This window comes from Lipophrys pholis (assembly GCF_963383615.2).
Source record: "Lipophrys pholis genome assembly, chromosome: 7".
Classification (NCBI taxonomy): domain Eukaryota; kingdom Metazoa; phylum Chordata; class Actinopteri; order Blenniiformes; family Blenniidae; genus Lipophrys; species Lipophrys pholis.
In genome coordinates this window covers 5,996,596-6,021,447 of record NC_137638.1, presented here as the reverse complement: position 1 = coordinate 6,021,447, position 24,852 = coordinate 5,996,596, and the positions used below count along the sequence as shown (strand labels likewise).

The 24,852-nt window shown below is 41.8% G+C and overlaps 1 protein-coding gene across 1 annotated transcript in view; it reads left to right on the top strand.

Annotated features, from left to right (window-relative positions):
- Positions 1-24,852, top strand: part of cacna1ba (calcium channel, voltage-dependent, N type, alpha 1B subunit, a) — a gene marked incomplete at both ends in the record, with an annotated part of 109,690 nt that overhangs the window by 1,578 nt on the left and 83,260 nt on the right. The window contains 2 exons of the mRNA XM_080466528.1: positions 1,302-1,407; positions 3,187-3,326. Of these exons, the coding sequence (XP_080322654.1) occupies positions 1,302-1,407; positions 3,187-3,326 (246 nt within the window). The remainder of the gene's footprint in view (positions 1-1,301; positions 1,408-3,186; positions 3,327-24,852) is intronic.

Here is a 24,852-nt window from a genome sequence, read left to right as displayed (position 1 = left end):
TAGAGGAGAGACTTTTACCACTAACGTCCGCTCACTTTTCACCAAATAAAATGAGTAACTACTAAACATGTTTGATTTTTAACACAGCTTATATGTTTGAAATTCTTTTCCAAAACTGCGGCTTTATCTTTATTTTTTTTTGAATCATTAAGCTCTTTTATTGGCTTTTATTTAACCATTCATTTGCTGTTTGAGCCATTTTAGCTACAACAGGATTAAAAAGCCATTCCAACAAACTTAAGCCTCCTTTTCATATTGAGCTGTCCTACTTCACAATAGCTACCTTTTATTATTTGGCTTATATTCTCTATGCAATATACAGCGTTTGAGTTCACTTAAAAAACAAATATAATGTTGATTTTAAAAGCAAATTTTTAAGTCAAAATGTAATATATTTTTAAATAACGTTCCTTTGTGGTTGAATAACTTAAACTGTTTAATGTACACTTTAGAACACGTGTGAAAACTTTCCTAAATCAATGGTGTTTTACAACTGAAAATGCTTCCCTTAATCATGAAGCCTCCTGAAAACGAGATGTAAATCATTTTTTGTATAATTTTACAAGGCTTTTTTTCTTTTTTTAGGCCTCTCAGCTAAAAAGGCTGAAATCTTTGGAAGGAAAAAACAAAAAAAAAGAACAGCTGAAATCTCGAGATTGAAGAAACAATAATCATTAAAAAAAACACTAATATCAGTTAAACACGTTCAAACTGTAAATCACAAAAATTACACAAGAAATGGAAAAAAATAGCTAAAATACCAAAATTGGATAAATCAGTTCAAGTTAAAAATATTAAAATGGCCACAAAAACTAAAACATACATGTAATAAAAACTCTATTTTCTAAATTGTAGCTATGAAACATGAAGTTTTTGCATGTAAATTAAATCTTTTTAGTTAGCTTCGTTGTAAAGGTTATTTTTTTTTCTCCAGATTTTATTTAATGGAAAATTTTAAAACGGACTCTTATAGAAAATCAGACCTCTGGTGTCGTGTAACGACAATTCATTATAAAGTGACGAAAATACAACAGACTTTATTTCAGGTATCGAGGTGTTTTTATTGGGATTTTAACTGAAAATTATCAACAGTTGTGTCGAAATTTACAGTCATGAAAAAAAAAAGACTTTAAAAGAGTTTTACTCACAGTTTTAAAACTAAATTTACCATAATGACGAGTTACTTTGTGTTCTGATTGTGTGTTTTTCTCCTTCTGTGACATCGAACCTTTTTATTCTGAGTGGATATTGTACAGACTTTCAGTGTGTGTCTGAATCTTCTCCTTAACTCACCCCGTCACTCCGTTCGAGTACATGATTCTGGCCACCATCATAGCGAACTGCATCGTCCTGGCTCTGGAGCAGCACCTGCCCGCCTCGGATAAGACACCCATGTCCGAGCGCCTGGTGAGTCCCGACGCGGTGAAACCTCAGGACCAGAGGTCTGCAACCGCCACACATATTCACACTTTAAACGTTTTGCCATAGAAGGAAAGTAACGTATCTTAGATTTATAAAGTTTTATCTCAATTTTTTGGGTGCGTGAACATTTCGTTAAATTTAGGCTCCCGTTTACACAACTACCTTTTCTTGTAATAACTTTTGAAGCTTTGCGGGTGTCCCTTTAATCAACGGCGCGAGGAGCCACTGAAAGTGCAACTTTGTGAAAATGGCTCCGTCTCCATGGAAACGGGGGAAGACAGAACTTTTCTGAAACGCTGCCGTGCATTCACGCCGCGGCCGTCGGAAATAGTTCTTCTGCACATGCATGAGTAGATGGACAATAACGTTTCAACTCGGTCGTCTGTTCATACGAATGTCTGTGTTCTCACCATTGTTAATGATTATAGCGTCTTGTTCTCTGCACCCGTGTGTGTGCGTGTGGCTTTATTACAAAAGCGCCAACTCGTGGCCTGAAAAGCGTTTCCAGCGTTTCTGCCGTTTTCGTGTAAACAGACATTGTTTTGAAAACGTCGCGTAAACATGAAACTTTTCTGAAATGGAAACACAACAATGATTTTCACTTGAAACGTTGTAAACGACGCCTCGGGGGCTTCAGCCATTTTAGTTATTGTAGCTGTTTTATTATTTGCTTGTTTTTTTTTTTATTCTTATCTTTTCTACTCGTTTACTTGAAAAAAAAGCTTGAAAAAGCATTTACAGTATTAAAAAAAAACGTTTTAATCACGATGGTGTTAATTTAAGCAGCAGACTTAGTTTTAAGTCAGTTTGAAGAAAATAAATAATGCCATGTTTATGCAGCAGTGAGTTTTACAAGAATCTTCTTCTGTTCTCTTACTCTGGGATTAGTGACTCACTGCACCACCTAGTGGTTCAGAGTGGTATTACCCGCTGCTGCTCGCTAGTTGTTTTTCTGTTAACGTTGGCAGATTTCCCTGCTATATTGTGATTCCTTTTTTTTAATGTGTTTTAAACAAAGTACAAACATTTAGTACTTTTTAAACCCGTCTTTAGCGGAGCTCGCTGCTCTTGTTGCTCGGGTACTGGGTTTTATCCAGTCGTCGTCGTCCTTCTCCTCCTGCTCGGGGCTGCAGGAGGAACAGAAACCTGCAGAGCTGCCTGTGATCACCCCAGTGTGTCGTTACCTCAGGTTACCCCTGCTGCGCCCCCCCCCCCCGCCTCGTCTCCCCCTCCTCCCGCTCCATCCATCCCGGGCTCCCTTGTTAAATCCCACCATTAAAGAAGTGCTATGAGCCGCTCTGTCCAATCAGAGAGCCTCAGGCGGCGGCAGCGGCGGCAGTTTTTTTTCAAGAATGAAATGTCACCCCGCGAGACAGCAAGCCCACCCCCCTCCCACCACTCCCCACCCCCACCCCCCTGCTCATTGATCCACTGTATGGAGATGTGGCTGAAGCCCTAATCAGTTCTCAGTATAAAACCTCAGACACATTTTCATTCCCCTGCAGAGTATATTTCTATGAACTCAATGTGAGAACTCCTCATTTTATTATTACATTTTAATGTGAATGATTGGATTGTCCAAGTTTTTCATGCCACAGAACTTTGCTGAGCCTAAAATTTTAATTCACTTCCTTAAATTCATCTTTTGATCAACTCCGATCACAAATCAGCTCGACTAATCAGACTGTATGACCCCGTGAAAGCGTCTGGCATCAGCGCTCTTCTTTTGTATTAACCGTTTGTTTCGTCTTTTCTCCCGAACAGGACGACACGGAGCCCTACTTTATTGGAATATTTTGCTTCGAGGCTGGCATCAAGATCATCGCCCTGGGCTTTGCCTTTCACAAAGGCTCCTACCTGCGTAATGGCTGGAATGTAATGGACTTTGTGGTGGTCCTAACAGGGTGAGTAGCGCTGGCCTAATGGCTTATACAGCTGCTAACTGACGGAGCTGATGGGCAGCGGCGATTAATGAGGGGAGGGGAGGGGAGCGCTTTGCTGTGTGTGTGTGTGTGTATGTGTGTGTGTGTTGGCGTGGGTTTGTGTGTAAGTGTTGTATTTGTAATGATCAGCAGAGCCCAGCCTTTCCAGACGGCCGGGTGTTTTCGTCCTGTCTGAATAAACAGCACTCCTGCTAAGGTGGCGCTGTCTGCATTAGACATGCAGAGAACCAGAGGGCCGGGAAATGAATGCAGTGAAGAACTCGCAGCGGCGCTCCATTTCTGGGAATGTCCCTGGCTGGTTTCTCTTCGTTGCTTCAGTGGACGTGTAGAAACGAGGACGTTTGTGTGCAATACGACAAATGATTAATGATAGAATATGTAAAATAAGACGTCTGTAAACCCTACGGATGTTGACTAAAACTAGTAAGTTAGCCAACAATCCCAGCGGTACTGTGTCCCCCGAACGCCTCACATGCAGCTCATCCAAAGATCCAACAATTCAACAAGTTCCCTGAACGCCTCACATGCAGCTCATCCAAAGATCCAACAATTCAACAAGTTCCCTGAACGCCTCACTTGCAGTTTCCTTATTAATGCATTAGGAATTTATTCATGTAGCCTTCACCTCCAGTGAAGGCTATCCATAGATGAAACTATCTACACATTACGCCGACTATTTACATGATTTATTGATGTTCCCTTAACTACTCACATCCTGGCTATCCACTGAGGCAAAAGAAAATGTTTTTAATTCCCCTGAACACCTCACATGCAGGTGATTTAAAGATACAACTATTTAATTTTAATATGTTAAAAAAAGGTCTAATTGAAATGGATTGGCTAGTTATGAAATTTTCTTCTATCCATGTTCATTAAAATGACTATTTCTACTGATTATCAGTACTTTTAATGATCAATTTGAGATTTCTTACTTTCACTCCCTTTCCACGAACATCTCGTTTCAAAGTCGGATAGTTTTGTTCTTTTGTATTTTTCAATGTGTTTCTTTAAAATTTTAATTCCACTTTTCTCAGCTCTGTTGATTGCCGAGTCGTTGCTCCATAGCTTTCCCTCAGATCTTCATGTGTTGTATTAATAAATGATCTTGAGAGAATATTTAATGTGGGAACTTTAAAAAAAAAGGTCATATTTCATGATTTCTTTGCAGTAGCTCATTCAGACATCCATTCCACAGACTCTTGTAATGTTTTATGCGAGCATATTTTCTCCAACAGACTATAAACAAGACAAAAAAGCAGTTTTGTGACCGAGACCAACACGTATATATCTATATTTGTATTTTTGTGCTGTTATTTTTAACGGGTTAGCGACAGTGTTACCACAGATCGTCTGTGGAGTAAACAGACAGGATCCCCTGGTACCAGATGAGAAATGGTGTACGGGAATAGTGCTGTTGGTGTGTGGGGGAGGGGAGGGGGGGTTCTGGAGGGGGGACTAGTGACGGAGGATGCTGTTACGCTGCAGAAAGTCCCTAAACACCCTCCGCTCAGGGCGGGAGTGGCGTTCAGGGACCGGAATGAGTGTGGTTCACTCACACACAGGCTTTTGTATCGCACCATAATATTGTTTTCTGGAAGATCCCTCTCTTTGTTACAGATATTTTGCCTCTTAGAAGGTTTTCCAATGCCTAAATCTGCTGTAGATTTTGACTCTTTGAACAATCCTTTTGTTGCCAGCTTGTTTTTATATTAATATTCTGATGTTCACATCAGCGCATTTTCATGCACCCTCACACTCTCGATCAAGCCCCTGTTGTGCTGTGAATTCTTCTGCTATTTTTCACCATGAATAAGTTCTCTATTTGCAGCCTGCTCTCAGCCCTTGAACACGTCCTGTCTGACTCTGCTAAATGCTGCTCACGCAATAATAAACATCACGACAACACAGCAGAGACTCCCTGAATTATTTGCTGAGATTCCACTGAAAATAACATTTTTTTTTTTAACAGTTTCTATGATCAAATTCTTACATTTTGTACACAAAAATATAAATACTGCATGTGTCCAAACAGTTTTTTCATTGATATCTAACTGTCAAACAACTCAACTTAACAACTATAACCTGTCCTTAGATGCAACCACTTGTAGCACCCTGAATGCCTCATACCACACCTATCCAATCTGGTATACTCTTTTAATGCTACAATTCAAGTACTGTATGCCCCCTGAACGCCTCACATGCTGACTACACTACAGCCACCACATTTTACAGATGTTCTCTGAACGCCTCACATGCTGACTACACTACAGCCACCACATTTTACAGATGTTCTCTGAACGCCTCACATGCTGACGACATTACAACCACCACAGTTTGTTCCCACGTATTCTCACCACCCAGTCAGGTGGTTGTTACATGTGATGAATTTACCGACGTCCCCTGATTGCCTCATGTGCAGACTATCTTATTGGGTCCAGTTGTTCCGTGCAACAGTTGTCAGATGTCCTACGAATGCCTCGCATACAAACTCTTTAAAACACAACAGTTTTTCAGGTGTTACCTGAACGCCTCACTTTCCAGCTCGCCACTTGGCTACAGCGGTTACACAAACCAGCCTCAAAGCCCCGCTGTCAGAGTGAGTTTGTAAAAACCAAACGCCTCACATTCAGATCGAGCCAGTAAAATTCACAGACGTTCCCTTTGCGCTCCGGTTGCTTTCCCACTGCGCACGTTATGTGACATTATCATCATCTCATATTCAGATCTATGTGGCACAGTGGCAGAGTGGTGAGCTCTGCAAGAAAGGTTCCGGGTTTGAAGGTGTTATGAGTTCTATGTGAAGTTACCGTGTTCTTCCTCGTTCTGCCTCGCTGGGTTTTTCCTCCCACCACCCAAAGACGTGCCTGGAGGTTAGTGAGGGACTCTGAAGTGCTTGAATAAATGTGTGAATCATGAGTCCATCGGAGAGATAACAGTAGTGGAAGATAAAGAGCCCGATACACCTTGATATTCCATTGACCTTTTACTTCCAAGTTTAATAATTATTTGCACAATTTCGAGTGAATCGAGTGAATTAAATACTCTATTGCGCATGTTGACCTTGATATATTTTGCAGCTCTTTTGTTGAGGTTAGTGTCAGGCTGTCGTGGCCTACATGCATCTACACCCTCCTCAGTGTGTGTGTGTGTGTGTGTGTGTGTGTGTGTGTGTGTGTGTGTGTGTGTGTGTGTGTGTGTGTGTGTGTGTGTGTGTGTGTGTGTGTGTGTGTGTGTGTGTGTGTGTGTGTGTGTGTGTGTGTGTGTATGGGAGTGGCCCGAGCAGTGCCTGATTGAATTGAAGCTGGGCTGGCTGACTTGATGACCGTAATTGAAGGGCCGGGTGGTGGATGGAGGCCATTACAGCAGCAGCTCTGGTCATCTTTATCGGTGCCACGCCACAGATGCCAGTATTGCTCGCACACACACACACACACACACACACACACACACACACACACACACACACACACACACACACACACACACACACATGCGAGCAGCGCACTTAAAACATGCACACATGTCAACAAATCACTTCTCCTTGATGACGTCCATTTCCTGCAGGATGTTGGGTGTAGACACCCGGAGCTATTAGGCCGAGCAGCGACTCACTGATTATCGGGCCGTCTGAGCTTCAGCCAGTCTCCGATGGAGCGTTCGAGCCGCCGCAATCTCATGAAAACATGTCAACGCTGAAAAGGCTGCAGTGCTTCGGCTTTGACACAATGTTTTTATCATAGTCTTGACACTTTCCTGCGCAAGCCTCAAAACGGAAGTCATTGGAGGGCCACTTCAGTGTTTGAGTAGTCAAAATATTGCAGTAGGGGCAGATCTCTATCCTAAATATCTAAATTATTTAGCAGAAATAGAAACTGGTACTCTCTTCTGTTCAGGCCTGTTAAAGTGTTATCGCTCATATTTTCTTAATAACTATTCAACTAAAAATGTTTGCATGTTTGTTTTTGACTCCTTGTACAAATAGTATTTTAAAACATCTGCTGTTTCTTTCAGCTTTTTATTTTATTTTGAATTATCATAATTAGGATTGCATGAAAAGATTATTTCAATGGAATCCAAAAATGACCCAAATTGAGTTGTGGAGCAGAAGGAGGGATGTGGGTAGGGATGGGGTATCAAGAACTGGTTCCCAATGTTTTAATTCCTTGGAATCGTTTGCCAATTTTTAGAAAACGATTCCATCTAGTGCGAGATAACTTTGAATGAATGTCGTGTATTCGAACCGCTCCGGATTGAATCTCAAATGAGTATCAATAAGAGAATCGATGAAGAATCGAATCGTCAAGCAGAATCAAAAATGGAATCGTAAAAATCGTATAAACTCCCATTCTGAGACGTGGGCTGGAACTGGCACCCGAGTCAAAGACTCAGGCTTTGGACAATAAATATGGTGAGCATGATGTTTGCAAAGACTCTGTAATCTTTGCTGAGAGTCGAAAACTTCACAATAAAGAAGAGGCATAGAGCCCCGTAGAGACAAGACAGAATACACATGTGTAAACAGGAGGGAAGATGCAGGTTCAGGAGTGATGGACCAATCAGAGAAGAGGTGAGGAAGAGAGGCAGGCGGGACGGATCGGGTGAAGACGAGCGTCAGAGATGATGTCTGACACGAAGAGAGCAGCGAGAGTCAGAGTGAAGCTTTAACAGGAACGTCGTGAAACCGGCTGAGAGCTTTGGAGACGGTTACAGGAGGCGGGGCTTTCCTACTGAAGACAGAAGAAGAACAGCTCAGAGAAGACTGATGATGCAATAGCGGCGGACACAGAGATGGTCGGTGTTAAAGGAGAGGAAGCAGGTTACTCCCGAAAGTAAATCCTCTGGTAGAATTACGTGACGGCCCTCCAGCTGAATGCCCCCAAACAACCCAGAGAGAAACTCAACAGAAGCATCAAAGCTATGAGGGCGGGAATGTGAAAGCTGCAGAAAACTTGGAATTTTGTACTAAAACCAGTGGAAACACCATGGAGTTCACTATATCTAGACGTAATGAAGCTTTAATCGCACAGGTCCAGTTGATTCTCCATGTGATCCCTGAACTGAAATGAGTTCAACACCTTCAGTTTATCATCACTGTTATCCCAACCTGTAGTTTTTATCTAAAGGATCCCCTCAGTAGATTAACCAGACTTCCACATTTCAACATTTCTTTCCCTCTGAGCTTCCAGCTGTTCTCCTCTTCAGAGTTGTAACTATGGAATCAGTTACAACTGCGGCAACTTCAGTTAACCTCTCAGATTCGACAAGACAAGCAGTCCACTGATTTTTTTTACCCACCTCCATGGACCTCTCAGAGCTCTCCTTTGGAAGGCTGTCAAGAAAATCAGGCTAAAACTCTCTTTTGTATCGTGTGATGTATTTCCACGTGATCTTTTTGTGGATTTATTTCAGTCTTGAGTTTCTACGTGTTTACCAGAATGCCTTCTCATGACTACCAGGAGGGACGGGGCGGCTTTCAGCAGTTATTTATCCCGTCGAAGAGGAGACAGGTGACTTTTGTGGCATGGTAACGGCTCCAGAGTTTCCAGGGAGGAACGGCGGGGGTCCGGATAAAGTCGTGTCTCTGCTTGTTTCCCGCCGACATGTTACACATCACAGCTGCTGTCAACCTGACAACAACAAAGAAAAGAAAGATAGAAAGAACCGCTATGTATGTACGTCTCTGCTAGCTCGCTCCATGCTATACACTGGGCGCAGTCTTAACTTTAGCTTTAGCATTAGCCAAAACTGTTCTGTCACTAAATGACTAAACTCTTTTCTAATGAAGGAATACCTCATTAATCTTGAATAAAATTGGTTCTCCTCAGAGCAACGTAAGAGACGTCCGACTGTAAGCAGCATTAGCCTGTATCCAACATAGCGTGATTAGCATTATCAAACTTATATGACGCTTAGCTAATCTCATCCGAGAGGAAATCCAAGTTTAAAAAGCTTTTGGAGTCATGTTGACTCTGTGTTAAACCTGTTAGCGGCTCATAAACGAGGCAGTTTGCTGTGATTTTACAGGTTATTGTCGGGCTATTTGTGTCATTTTATTCGACTAATTTAGCAGTCCGCCTCCTTGAGATTTTAACTTTGTAAATAATTAAATCTTCATTTGCAATTCAAAGCGTGGCTGCGTAAAGGAAAAAAAAAGAAAAAAGTTAGCAGGCTGCATTATGCATGCAGTGGTATCCTGGGTTTTCCCCCCACTGTTAGACGTAGCAGTGCATTGTGAGCACAGTTTAAACTGTTAGGCAGTGAGTCAAATACCACAAGGCATCCAATATGTTGGGTTAATGATGCAGGCTGAAAAATCTTTAAGAGAACCTTAATGACCTGGACTTTCAACTTTATGATGCTATATTTTTGTAAAAAACATAAAAAAAATTTAAATCCCAATGCAATTTAAATTTTTTACAAAACCATTGCAACACATTCTGATGTGATGATTTGAGACGACTCTTCTCCAGTTGAAGTTACAGTGAAAGTTTAGGGTTATTTCCTATTTAACAGTGAAGAAAAAGAAGAAATTACAATGGAGCAATAAGGCCCCTGTCACACAATAAAATTTTGAAGTGAGAAAGAGTAAACTTCTATTGCCAAAAGGGGGTCCGTTTCCATGACAACGATGCTCGGAACCTCTGAAAATGCAACTTTTGGAAAACGGCTCCCAAGGTGGAACTTTTTGGATACGCTCCGACTCAATCTCTGTGAAAACGTGGGAAAACACAACTTTGTGGAAATGCTCCCAGTCCATCTCCATGTAAACAGACGACGACACAACTTTTTGAAAACGACTCTGTCTCTGAGAAAACGAGATCAAACACAACTTTTCAGAAACACTTTTATTGTGCATGCGCACAGATGTCTCTGTGCGCTCTCCAACTGCCGACCGGTCGAGTCTGACAGCTTTTGACATCAGTCAGGAGGAACCAGATGTAACCAGAGGAGCTTCACTCGATGTGTTTGGAAAACTGGAGCTGAATCAGGCTGAAAAGGACCCGAGATGTTGCCACGCAAACGGCACATTTTCCACTCTCATTGAGCTGTTTTGCAAACTCTGCTAATTGTTGCTAATTAATTACAGCGGAGTACGTTTACTGGCGGTGGCTGTAATTACAGCGTGAGGACTCAGAGCAGGTCTTTCCAATTGGAAATTCATCTTTCCATGTGGAAAATCCTCCTTTTGTACCTTTTTTTCCCCAAAAAATTTAAGCTTTTTGGGGGCGGCTGTTGCTCAGCTGGTAGAGTCATCGTCTCTCACTTGGAAGGTTTCTTCAAGTCGAAGTGTCCCTGAGCAAGACACTGCTCCCAATGGATAAACGCAGTGTCTTGAATGGCAGCCGCCCCCCGTTGGAGTGTGAATGTGTGTGTAAATGAGTGCATGTGATTAACGATGAAAAGTCCTTTGAGGGCTGCCGAAGCAGCTGAAAAGTTCTATATAAGTTAAATCCATTAACCATTTGTACTTTTATGTTTCTGTCGGTGTCGGAGTAACATCCACTGTGTGTCAGGATCAGATCCAGCACCCTGAAACACGTTTGGGTTGGATAAAACAAAAGTTCTGCTTCGAGGTTCTGTGGGCCTCCAAGTAGTTCACCACCAGAACACTAGGGGGCGTAGAACTATCGGTCACGAAACCGCATGAAACTCGTTGGTTGTGTTTATTTTTCTCATAATGAGCAATTTGGCTCAAAGGTTGACTGTGACTGTGACATCATCTAATCACAGCCCTTGCTGTCCATGATGTAGTAGAGCGGACCAATCACAGTCCTCATGGCCTGCATACTACCCCACGTGCTCTGTGCTACGTAGGGCTACGTAGGTAGAGGCTGGTGGAGGTGTGTGTAGCGTCAGCTCAAGAGGCTGTGTGGAGGTGCGTCGTGGCAACCCAATGCCTTCGCTAATTTGGCCTAAAGATTGATTGTGAGTGAATTTCAGCTTCTGGTGAAGCCAGCAGACTGTAGCGGCGAGCTACAAGCTAACTTCCTGCATGCTGCCGCCTAGATTATCAGAGGTGTGCCTTCCCCCTGGGCGTTGTTTTCTCTTGAAGCCCAATGGAGTACAAATTGGGCTTCAGAAAGTGTAATATTCTCTCGGAGTTGGGTGAACTAACACCAAAATAAACTCGTGAGACGAGGGAGAAACAGCAACCAGTTCCCAGTTGAATACGAGCTCTCCGTGTGTGAGAGTCTCGACCTCTTTCTGATTCCGCCGAGCCGAAGATGCTGACTGTGCAGCTTTTCAAACATAGCGAATCCTGGCCCACGATAGCATCTATTAATTAGATTTATAATAAAACCTCTGCAGCACAGAGATATCTTTATATTTAGATGGAACATTATCTGGAGCGTTGGGACTTCACCGAGGCCGTCGCGCTCCTGCTGTGAGGCTTCATGTGGGTTATGGAAATGTTGAAAGTCGCAGATATGTGAGAAATGGTTCATTCACCTCCGCAGAACTGCTGGATCTGTTCCCCCCGCGCACGGCTCAATACGCCATCGATCGGAGAATGGGGGCAGATGTATGCTCCTATTAGCCGCTCTATACCTTACTAGGGTGGAGGTCTGGCCCAGCCCATCGGGTCTTTTCGAAGCGGCGACCCCGGAGCAAATGGAGGACATGTTATAAACAGCGATGGCGTCAAAATAAGACGAGCTGTGATCTGCTTCGCAAACCAGAACCGTTAGTTATCAACCCCGCACACGTTTCTAATCTAAGTTAAAATCACCTGAGGACAATTTTAAACCCATTCATGAAATAGCACTAACGTTGTAGATTACTGTGATAATAACGATATGGCTCGTAATGAATACAAACACTTATGGAGATGATGTAAATATCTTGGTGCTGAGATTTTTTTCTTCCACATAACAGAGCAAAATCCTTGATCCCCCATCAGCAAACATCATAATGTGGCTGCACCTCTGCATCCTAGAAATAGTTTTGGTCAATGCGGATAAAAAGGAATTTCCCCAAAGCGATTTAATAAAGTATGATGAGTTTAGTTTTGTTTTGAAAATGGCAGAAACACTGAACACAATGTAGTTTTCATGTTGAGACAGTAGTGGGCGCTGTTGTTTGTTTTTGTAATGAAAGTACACACACATGCACTCGGAGAACAATACGCCATAAACATCAATAATGTGAGCACACGGAGATTCGTATGGACAGACGACAAAGTTGGATTGTTATTACGTTGACTGTCAACTCTAAGACTAGTCCCAGGAGAATATGGACTGACTGGGAGTCACGAGGAAAACATTGTTCTCATTGTCCCTCTCCTTGAACATGTGCACAGGAACTATTAACCGCTGTGGTGCTGCGCATGCGCAGGTGTTTCCTTTGTTTCCATGGAAACGTGAGTCGGAGCGTTTTCAAAAAGTTGAGTTTTCAGTGGCTCCGGGCACCGCTGTCGCGTAAACAAACCGAAAAAACACAACTAAAGATTAACGCTTCACTTGGAAATGTTTTCGTGAAACAGGGCCTCAGCCATTTAAAAGCTGTTCATTGCATATTTTTGGTGAGTTATCCGCGATTAGAGTCAGAACGAAATGTGCAGAAGCTGCTTTTCGTTTTTATGTTCAGCTCAGTGTCTTTTTTTTTTTCCTTCGTCCTTGTGTCCTCGCTTGTCTTTTTCTCTCCGTGTGTTTTCCCTGCTGAGTTTGACGTGTTGCTTTTCATTTTCCTTTGTATCTCTTCTTCATTTTCCCTCCAGGGGTTTTGATTCGATTTGGACTTTGGTTTCTGTTTCCTTCGTGTATATGGCGGCTTTATTTTTTGTATCCGTCTCTTTTGCTTCAATCCCAAGTTTCCATCTTGGTTCCTTTACGACAAACTTCAAGTTTTACTATCTGTCAGTTCTTTTATGTCACTGTGTGTTTTCGATGGCTCTGAGACGCTCTTGTTGGAAGCGTCCGGGCGTTTTGTCTCTTCTTCCTGGCAGCTTTTGAATTTTGTGGATATTATAAACAGCCTGAGAGTTCGAGTGAAGAGAAGGACGAAGTTCTTCCTGAAGCCCGCGATACAAATCTACTCGTCATGTTTCCGTCGTCTGTCTGCATCGTCGTCCTTCGCTCTTCCTCACCTAAGAGGATTATGCTGCTCTGGCTGTTTTTTCCAGAGTCTAACGGTTTAGTCCCCGAACAGCAGCTGTGATTCTTTGGGAAAATAAAATGCCTGCAAACAGAAGAGAGGCTGTTGATCCTATGTTTTAACCCTCTGTCTGTTTCCTGTGAGGAGAGCAGTCTGAACTCGGTGACTCAGATTCATCACTTTTATTGCTCTGTGATCAGCAGACGACTACCCAGCTCTATTAGCAGTTAGCTTCTCTCTCCAAAACGTGTCTAAAGTTTATTTCAGGTGTTTTTGCTGTTGCCTCTTCTCATTGTTCGTAAATCCGTTTTTTTTAAGAAGAACTTAGATCCAGACTACAGAGCATCTTCCTCCCACTAACTAATGTAACATCAGCTAATGTCCAGATTGTAGATTGAATCAGTCGTTAAACTAACTCACACGGTGCTAACAGCTCAGCTAATGCTAAAACCAACACGGTCATACAGCTACGTTAGCATTGTTAGAATAGAGAGACTAACTTGAGGAACACAAAAGGAGCTGTTCCCCGTTGCTCGTCGCTCTGCTTCTCCAGCCATTTGTAGAGTTATGAAGAAGTATCTCATAATGTGAAAGCAGAACATTGATTCAGTCCTCAGTCAATGAGTCCTGCAGGTAGCGGAAGGGGGGGGGGGTCTGGTGGATGGGGTGATGATGGCTGCGCTGCGGTCGGAGCTAATGCACACCGGTAGCACAGCCAGCTCCTCTGTAATCAGCCGCTCTCTGAAGGGAAAACCTGGAACAAATAGATGAATAATTGATCAGGTTTCACTGGATGAATTAGCCCTGTTAGAGGGGGCATTTTGTCTCCTTTGATAAGCCCACATTATTGCTCCGGTCTGCCTTCCCTGAGGCGTTAGTGTACAGAGCTCACTATAAATAAAGCATCATTATTGCATGAAGCAGTGGAGTATTGACCCAGATCGTGTACTTCTGCACTGAAAACACAGACTCCTTTCAGTGCGACTCCTCTTCGTCCTGCACGACGAGTCTCTTCCGGACCTTTTAGACACCTTCATACAGTTTCTGCCCCTGGTGTTAGATCGGTCTTGAGGATTTTACTTTATTTTCTTGTCATTGACCGTCTTTTTAACTTTCATGGAGGCTGAAAAGGCTTAAAATCAGCAAAACTGCTTTGGTGCATCAATAATTAAGAGTACTAATTGATTGCTGAAAATAAATTCTTGAAATGTTTCAGTTTATTTGTAGATTTTTCCATTTCCATATAATTGGGTAATACTTATTAACAGTATGATTTGGGAAGTAATGATAAAAAGTATTTGCGCATCTGTGCAGTATGATATAGCCTACTTATGCACTGCTAATGTAAAACAGTATCAAACCTTGGAAGAAGCAGCAATTTATTCACTCCAAGATCAGAATGAGAAACATCTGGTTGAAACACTTTCACTCCACATTGTTCAGGCTTTTAATTTTAAGTTAAATCAGTTAGGCTTCGCTACACATTTTCTCTTCCACGTCAGCTGCCGTAAACATTACACAGGGTTCCTTGGTGTCAATAAATTAAACCTGGGTCCGATCACAACACCAAACAATTCCATCAATTTTATTAAAGCACATTAAGAACTGAAACCGTTTACATGATTTTCAAGTGAAAGCGTATTGTCTCAATAAGGATTCGTGTTTAATTGGCAAAGGGACAAACAATGCCTGTCTCCATGGAAACGGCAGAAACACCCAAAACGATGTAATCAGCATGACAGGCAACAAGGTGGCGCTGTTGGTTGTTTTTGTAATGAAAAGACAAACACATGCACGCAGAGAACAATACGCTGTAAGCAGTAACAATGGCAGTACACAAACAGTCGTATGGACAGATGACCAAGTTGGGTTGTTATTACGGTGACTCTCATCTATTAAACTACCAAGTCCCAGGAGAATCTGGACCGGGAGTCATGACACTCTGGAGGAAAACCTTCTTGTTTTCCATCTACTGAGCATATCCAGAACAACTATTTACTGCGGCTGTGGTGTGCATGTGCAGCAGCTGCGTTTCAGAAAAGTTGTGTTTTCCTCCGTTCCCATGTAGACGGAGTCGGAGCGTTTTCAAAAAGTTGCATTTTCAGTGGCTCCGAGAACCGTTGTTTAAACAGATCCCAAAATTGCCGTCAAAAATGTTCATTTTTACTTGAAAACATTTTCGTGCAAACGGTGCCTGAATCAGAACTTTTTAATTCTCGTACTCATTAACTTCACAGCAGGTAGCGATCTTCTTTCTACGCAGAAGTTTTTTAATAAAGTGAGTTACTCCAAATTCTTGATCAAGCATTTTTACAGGTTTTCAGAGTCAGAATGTCCAAAAATTTTTTATTTATTTTGATGCTTTAAGAAGAATTTTAGCCTAAAACATGACAAAATCTGTGTAAATGTTGGCTGTAAGTTGAATTGAGAAACTAAACACGTTGAAGTTTCAGTGGGTTTCTTCTTTCTGTTGTAGAGCTGCTGTCTCTCACCAGCTTTACTTTTGGCATTCATGATACGTCTTCTTCGCATTGTTTCTGAGGGACAGTCCTAGAAAAATCTCTGTTCTTTGTTCATAGACGAATTTGAGCCTTAAATGTGACAAAATCTGGTGTAAAAATCGGCTTCTGAGTGGGAGCCGCTTAAAATAAATGGTATCTGCTTCCCAGAAACCTACATCTGTCAGACCTACTCCAACCCTCTGCCCATTTGCTGGGAGCGGCGCTGAAGAGGCCCGGTGGGGATTGAGGTGCTCGACTGGCAGCCGAGCTGTACGTGACTCTCCCGGCCATTTGTTTAAATGGACTTTTATTCTCGGGAAGTGGAGGATTATGCTGGGAAATGCGAGCGCTGCCTCCACTTCCTCCTAAACGTGCGGAGAGAGACGGCGTTGGATTTAAACGGCAGCGACCACGTTTTCATTTCAGCTCATTTTCCCGTTTTCCGAGTGAATCAGTGTACAAATGTGTGAATGTATAACACTGTAAACAGACAGCAACACATTTCAGATGCCAGAACAGGGTCTGATTCACAGTGTGTGACTCTGCCATCACAGTTTATAGCAAACACTGTATCTGTGTGAAGGAACGAGAAAAAAAACCCCAGTGAATAGGAATGAAAATGACAAAAACAGCTTTATTTATATTTCACATTTTAGAGGCCGAACAACAAACATTGAACATTACCAGAGTTGAGAGGAAAACATGAAGGACCATCACATAATGTAAAAAAATATTTAAAGCACAGGCAAGTTTAGTATTAATTTATCTGATGCTCATGGTGTATATTATTAATCATCTTGAAGTGAAGTATTAAAATAAAAAATAAAATGTGAACACAAAAGGACAAAATAACCCAAACATTATCTATGTATTTGTTTCCATTCACAACTTTTACATGTTGTAACATTAGCAATATAAATTATATATATATACTGTATATATATATTAGAGAGCGAGAGAGAGAAGAGGGCAGAGAGGAGGTACTCTACATCTTTTCTGTTTTGGACCGAAGCGCCTTCGACTGCCGATCGATGGCCCGTTTGGGGTCTCGACACCCCCTAGACCGCCTCATTGATCGGAGAGCCTGTTGTGGAGGCGGGTCGGGACCCGGCGGGGCACCGCTGCCCCCTCTCAGCTCTCAGAGCGACTGCAGAGCCTGAATGGCTGAGTATGTATCCAGAGGGCCTGAAACGAAACCGCTCCCGGGATGTCTTCTGGCCCGGCGCCACGCCCAGATCGCAACTCTTGAATAAGCTCTTTCCAGAATTGGTTATTTCGCCCCATTCAGCCATGTTATCTCTTTGTCTGGATGCCAGACAGTGATGAGTGGAGTTTATTGAGCGCGTTCCGTCATTATGTTAAGCTGATGTCCATTACATGAACGCTGCCTTTGGCCTCGGAGCTCTGACTCAACTGGAAGCATTGATTTGCACTTACTGTCCATCTCGGAGACGCTCCGGTCCGGTTTTATTGCGGCCGCTCGATCTGGAGTGCACGGTACGTTTGACTGGACAAATATTGTATCTGTGCGTTGCGTCAGTGGCTCGTCGAGGGCTCCAGTGACCGAGACTGGAAATCAGCAAATAAAACCCGCTCGTAAAGCCAGAAGACATCAAATGTGTTGACCTCTACGCGTGTATTTTCATGTTTTAATACATCAGATGAAAATGTCTGAAAAACTGGTAAAAATCTCTGATAATGTCAATATTTCGTGACCCCTTTGATCCCGTGTGATAATTATGTAAATACTTTGTTATTGTGGATTATTGTTGGGAATGTAAAAGCACATTTTCCGCTTTTTCATTCAGTCAAAGTGTTATTCTTAGTTGATCGTCTACAAAATGCACACAAGGCAGAAGCACGTTCTATTTATTGAAGCGAAAATTTTATGAACTTTATAAAAGGTGTTTGTACATCAGGACCACACAATCATAATATTTAACATCAGCCATCAAATGATCTGTCTGTGTGTACTTCAGTAACAGGGTTCAATATTTGACATTATTTATGACCTTTTATGAGACTGTTGACATAAGCAGCTAACTTAAGAGCAACGTCCAAACGTCCCCACACAAAGACATTTTTATTTTTCCTCAACAATTTCATTGAATTTTTTTCATCCACCAGATCTTTGGAAATGTTTTGATAATAAAACACATAAATATGTTAAATCTAAAGCTTGGAATAAAGTGGATAGATTCAAGAAAGTGTTTTTGTGTGTGTTTCTTTTGACAGTGTTGATCAACCTGTCTGCCCGACTGTCATATATATGATGTGATAAGAGCTCATTGAAGATAATACTTTGTTTTACTACATAAATCAGAATTTTTTCACATATTGCACATAGATATATTTGTATATGTACTTTTCACATCGGACGTTAATCAGTTCAGACTCTGTTAAAGCAGCCGCTGATAAAGAAGCAGACTGCAAGTTCCTATCGGCGACAGTGTTAGCACAGCGTGCACACATGCGCGGACTCTTTATCGGGCGAGTGACATTATTCTGTAACGTCCCTTTTTATGACCTTCAAACAAGGAAGGTAACTTCTGCTCATTTGGTTCTGATTCTGGAACAGAAAGCAAGTTTGATCCAGATGACCTGAGAGAGAACATCAGAACACCACAGATATGTGATTGATTTGAAGTCGAAACCAGTCAGAGATTTAGTTTTACTTTGAAATCTATTCTCTGTGTGACAGGAAGTCAGTCCAAAGACTCTATTTTCTAGACAGATTTTGTTGCTGTCTAAGATCTGAGCCACTGGGAGCGTGTGGATATTAAACAGAAGTGAGCCCAGGACGGAGACTTGAGGAACTCCGCATAATTTTTTATTTTGTTCAATTTAATTGTTGATTTTGTGAAGATTCATTGCATCCAGGTTGTTGACAATTTGAGGAATAAATCTTGTTTTATTATTGTGTTGGGCCAGTTTTGAAACAGTGTTTGGTATATGATAAAATTTTGATTAGTTTAGGAGTAACGTCAGACTTTAAATACACTAGACCAGTTATAGTGTTTGTTAGACTAGTTTCAAACTAGTTATAGACTAGTTTGAAACTAGTTTGAAACTGTTTCCTGGCGTATTTAAGACCAGTTTTGAAACATATTTCAGACTTGTAATGGACGAGATTAAGACTGATTTCTACTGGAAGTTAGACTAGTTTATAACACATTTTAGACTACTTTAGGAGCAGTAATCATTAACACTACATTTCAGACTTGTTATGGACTAGATTTACACTAGTTTCTGGCCTATGTTATACTAGTTTTAGAGGATATTTCTATGTTTTTTCAGTTGTTTGACAGACGTTAGTTTATTTTTTTTTTAGGGGGGGACTCTATTTATAGACTTCTTTTTTGACAGATTTTCTGTGTACATTAGACTACTACAAGATTCCTGTCAAGACTAGTCATAGAGTAGTTTTAATCTGTTTTAGTTGTATGTTAGACTAGTTTTACTGCGAGTTTTCTGGCGTACCACTTTTGAACATACAGTAATTGAGACTTCTTAAGGATTAGATTTACACAAGTTTTTGACCTATGACAGACTAGTTCTAGAGTATTTTCCTGGCATATTTTTCTAGTTTTTTTTTTACATATGTTAGTCTTCTTTTGGACTATTTTGGGGACTAGTTGCGGAGGTTTTTTTAGATTGATTTTCAGTCTAAGACTACTTTTGGAGTAGTTTTGCTCGACTTAATTTAAACTTGATTTTTGACTAGTGACGGACAAGTTTAGGCTTGTTTTAAAGTATTTCTTTTGGCATATTTGGCTACTTTTTGACAGATTGTGTTGGTTTAGACTTTTTTTTTGGGACAAGTCATAGACTTCTTTTAGACTGATATTTTTGGTGTGTGTGAGACTAGTTTTCCTAGTTTTCTGGGGCATAAGTTTGACTAGTTTTGGACTCTTGTTTGAAGGTTTTTTTTTTTGTTTTTTTTTGACATTTTTGATCATGTTTTGATAGATTTTCATTGTATAATAGACTAGTAGTCTTCTGTTTATACAGTATTTCTTCATGAATCAAAGTACTTGATGAAAACTGGAAAAAACCTAAAGGATGTTATTAAAAACAGGTCCTGCTCCTTTGTGTTTGTGTGTGTTTATGTGTGACATTAGTCCAGCCAGCAGCAGTTTTATCCTTGAAAACACATCGGTTTGCTCCTTCATGTGTGACACCGGCAAACAACACCCGTGAATGTCTTTCGTGCGGTTTGGCTTGACGATGCCTCTCTGTTTTCATGGCGAATGATAAACAAATGAATAAATAATCTGCGTCCAGCAGTTGTAATTGCTGCTCACAGCCCCAGAACGAGGTGCTCTGTTAATGGTGAATTAATGAGATTAATCCTGAGCTGTACATGTGGAGATATGAGCAGCCAGCGACGGGCTGAGCTGCAGCTCGTCTCCCGGCTGTTTGTCTCTAATGAGATCAGTGGAGCCTCCTTTGTTTCTATGGCTACACCTCCAGTCGTCTCCACTGTGTACCCCCCTCCTCCTTCCTCCTTCCTCCTTCTATCCATCCCCTCAGCTTCACATCCTTCAGCCCCCTCCCTCCTCCTCCTCCTCCTCCTCCTCCTCCTCCTCCCTCCTCCTCCTCCCTCCAGCCTCGCAGTGCTTTTCCTCGGCGTCATTTTCCCACTCCCTGTGTCCCGCGGGGCCGTGGACGAGCTCCCTAGGACGGATCCGAGACGGAGGTGGAAAAGTTTGGAGCGTTTTGTAATCAGGCAACAGCCACAAATATGAGGACACATCCTCCGTTCGTCCAGACGAGCAGGGGAAAGGGTTATTACTGCCCCCTGTAGGATGAAACAGATGATCAATAACACAGATACACCCATCAGCCAGAACATTAGGACCACTGACTGTCTGTTAGAGGGTAGGATTTATCAGGGAGGGCGTGAACATTTATCTGGATCCCAGATGAAGATGTTACTTTGACACGCAGCTCCAAAACCATCTGAGTTTCTTTAGGTAATCTAGCTGTATTTATATATTGTATTATATTTATTTTACTGTGTCGCTGAAAAACACTTACTCTCAGGTTACACAAAGCAGGACAGATTTTACGCTGATTTCAGATTTCTTATACGCTATTATAAGCTAGTTCTGCGGATATGTTTGAGCAAACTCATTTTAATTCAGTGAGCGCTGACATTGTGCCATAATAAGCTTTAAATTCAAACTTTCTTGTGACGTAGAGTATACATGATGAAGATATCTCTATTTTCACAAAAAACAAACAATTATTGCCAAAAAATTATGATAATATCAACATAAAGTTAATTTTAATGAAACCTTCTGGCGAAAAAATGCAGTGAAATATTCACAAAACGTCTTCTGTTGCATTATGCATGTCTTTATAGACTCACTCTGACAGCACGGCTTTGAGGCTCATACTAATTTGCTCACTTTCGTGTCATCATCACCAATATTTCAGCTCGGGTCTCAGTGTTGTATCGTGTCTTCTCTACTATTTTTACCATTTGCTCGGTGCCTTGATGGGCTGGATCAGAGCCTCCAAACGGCCCAGCTTTGACACCCCTGTTTCAGACAATGTCTAATCTTAAATGTGTTTCAGAAAATTCATTAGTCTTTGTGCATATTAAAATTACATTCTCTAATATCAATTAAGTTTTGCTTCTTCCTTTTCCGATATGATTCCTGTTTGTGTACATGTGTGGTATTTTAAATAGACTATAGCTGCAGGGATATGGGTACGTAAAACATGGAGTGTGTATATATGTACACATATTTTAAAAGGTTTTTATGATTGATATTTCTGTAATAAAGATTATCATCAAATGATCTTCTGGACTGGATCTGGAAATATTTCTGACATTTAAAACATGCTTTAGATAACTTTTACAATAGTCCAGACTGTTTTAGGCATATTTTAGACGACTCCTGCCCCGGGGTGCCGCAATGGGATAGTAAAGGTCGGTAGTTGACTGTGAACCAACTGCCTACATGATAAGCTTAAGGACATACAAGGTAAGAAGAGGGCGGGGTCCAGAGTATCTAGAAACGTATACTGTTCTAGTATAGTTCTGGACTGGTTCTTAGTATTTTAAACTAGATTTGAAACAAGCTTTGGATGTGTTAGTAGTTTGATACATTCTTGCATTCATTTTTTTTTTATCATATTTTAGACTAGATCATTCTGATTTTGGACACATTTCACAGTATTTTTAAATGAGTTATGGATTACTTTCTACTTTATTTCACAATGATTTCATCTGATGTACTTTGAAGGTTTCTTTTGCTCATTTTGCTGACCAAGATGAACTGGTTTTAGACCGTTTCTGAACTTCTATCCGACTGCTTTTAGACAAGTACCACACTGACTTGCTCTCCTGGTAGTTCTGTATCCACTTCGCATGTTCTCGCTGTGTGAGCTCTGGTTTCCTTCAGGCACTCTTAATTACTTGTTGGATATAAATCGGCTGTATGTGTGTGTTCGTCCTGCGATACTCTGCTGACGTCTTACAAAGGGTACCGTGGGTTTTTTTTCTCCACACATCAGCTGGGACCGAATCATACGCCGTAAGCGTGCGTGATTCATTCACGAAAAAGAATGTAGTGAAACCTGACCGGAGCCTTCGCCCTTTGTGCATTTGTGTGTTTGGGGAGAAATCCCCCAAAAGGTTTTGTTTATATCCCACATACCTTTTTTTGACGTGTTTTGCCGTTGTAGCTGTAAAGCATCTATTTGGGTTTAGCTCCATCAGTTGATCAGCACGTCAGTTCATACTGCGTTTCTATCGGTTAGTTAGTTGACGTAGGCCGCAGCAGCAGTCGCCACCACTACAAATATCTGACGCTATCTGAATTTTATCGCAGGTTGTCTTCGGTCGCAAGACCATGACAACAGCCGTCCTTTAGCTGGTCTCACAGTGCGACGTAGGACCATCGATTTAGAGCCAAGACCAAAGATATGATTGTTATCTTTCATCTGGGACAGCCGGATATTTGTACAGTGTGTAGCAGACATTAGAAGAGCAGATATTGAGAATCCTCCATCTTTTTCCCCAGCCTCGACTTGATCCTCCACCTTCTTGTTTCCCTACAGTACTGAGGAGTGTCCAGAGGATAAGAGAAAAGCGCAGTCTGAGCACAGCAACAAATGCACAGTTAATCTGATTTGTCACCCAGTCTGAACCCTGGACTCTCCCTCCTCCTCTTCCTCCTCCTCCTCTTGGTCCTCACCTCCTCCTTTTTCTCCTCCACCTCCTCTTCGAGTCGAGTCGAGCCCAAGTATGGAGCTGTCATGAATATTGGATTGAATATGAAATTTTGGGGTCAGTTGGGAAGCCAGATACATGCACATTACGTCGGGTTGGATGCATTGCAGGTTTCCGTCGATAACCCACCACCACCACCACCACCACCACCACCACCCCCACCCCACCCCACCCCATAGCTCAGTGAAGAAGACTGATGGTTAAAAGGTCCGAAAGGCGGACCGAAGCACACAGCTCGACATAATTCCCTCGGTACAACAGGGCCATGTGTCTCCACTAAAGGAACTGATATGTTCATTATGTGTGACTCCGGAGCTTCCGTCTTCATCCGGGCGGTGAAACTCAGAAACGGGACACACAGGAGTGTTTCAGTTCGAAGTTAATCCACTTTTCTCTGAAAGACGGCGAGAGTCACAGCGTTAGCGGGAGAGCTGACTCACTCTGGGAATATCGACGCAGACGTGTTAAAGAGAAGGTGGAGATTTCAACGTGTTGAGAGCTGGAGGATTTATGGGTGTGATCTTGTCAGGATCTCACTTTAATACCTCTAACTCAGGCCGTTTTTTCTTTGTCTCTTCACACATTTAATCTTTCGTACGTTCACTCTGGTTTCTGCTTCTTATCATGCGGAGACAACTGGAGGTGCAGCCACAGTTCTTAGATTACTGTGGAAAAGATCTCGTCGTCTGTATGGTGCGACCACTGTTTTATTAAAGAAATCTATTTTTGATAAGGCCCCATTTACACAACAACGTTGTGTTTTGGGGTGTCCGTTCACATGACAACGGGACAGTACAATAAAGTCAAAGAAGCTCAGTGGAACTTTGTAACCTCTGATTATTTTTCACTGCTAATATCTGGGAAAGAAAGTAAGAATTTGACTGTAATTACAACATGTGGGGGTGAAATTAATGTGTTTCAAACTGTTTATTTTAGTGTGAGAGTTGGATTGTAGGGTCCACAAGGGTATAACTCCAGGTAACAAGCTTAGTATTGGGCAGTCTGTCCTCCCCGGTGTGTCTTCCAGTCTCTCATAATGACACTATAATAGACTAATAGGACAGGAATTGGCAGCAGAAATGCTATTTTTATGTAATTATTTCTATTCACTGTTTAGATGGGAATCGATTTGGAAGGGTTGTGATAATTTTAGGTCCTTTCTGTGCCATTAGGGCTGTTTCCACCCACGAAAAGTTGGACTGTCCTGCAGAGGCTGTCGGACTTTCATTAATATAAGTTTTTAATTGGTCCAAGAGGAAGTCCTGAGTTCCTACACAAGTGCGAGGATGGCAGTGGAAGTCTGGAGTGTTGGCAAAGCAACGGCTCTGAAAGTGATGAAGCGCTGCACAGTTTTTTTTAGGTTTGCCTAGACGATGATGGACGTGGATGTAACCGATTGTGTCTCTTCTCGTTTGGATTATTGTGACAATCGTTTTACTTGTTGAAACGAATCCTCTTTAGACTGTGAAAAATGCTGCAGAAAGACAAAAGCCCAAAGGAGATCTCACATTTCTCTAGTCTTGGTTTGTCGTCATTGGTTTCCAGTCAAATTTAGAATCTGTTTTAAAATTTTACTTTTAAGTTTTCAGGGTTGTGAAGGGTCCTCGATACACCTCTGACCTGCCGAAATCACATTGTTCTTCCT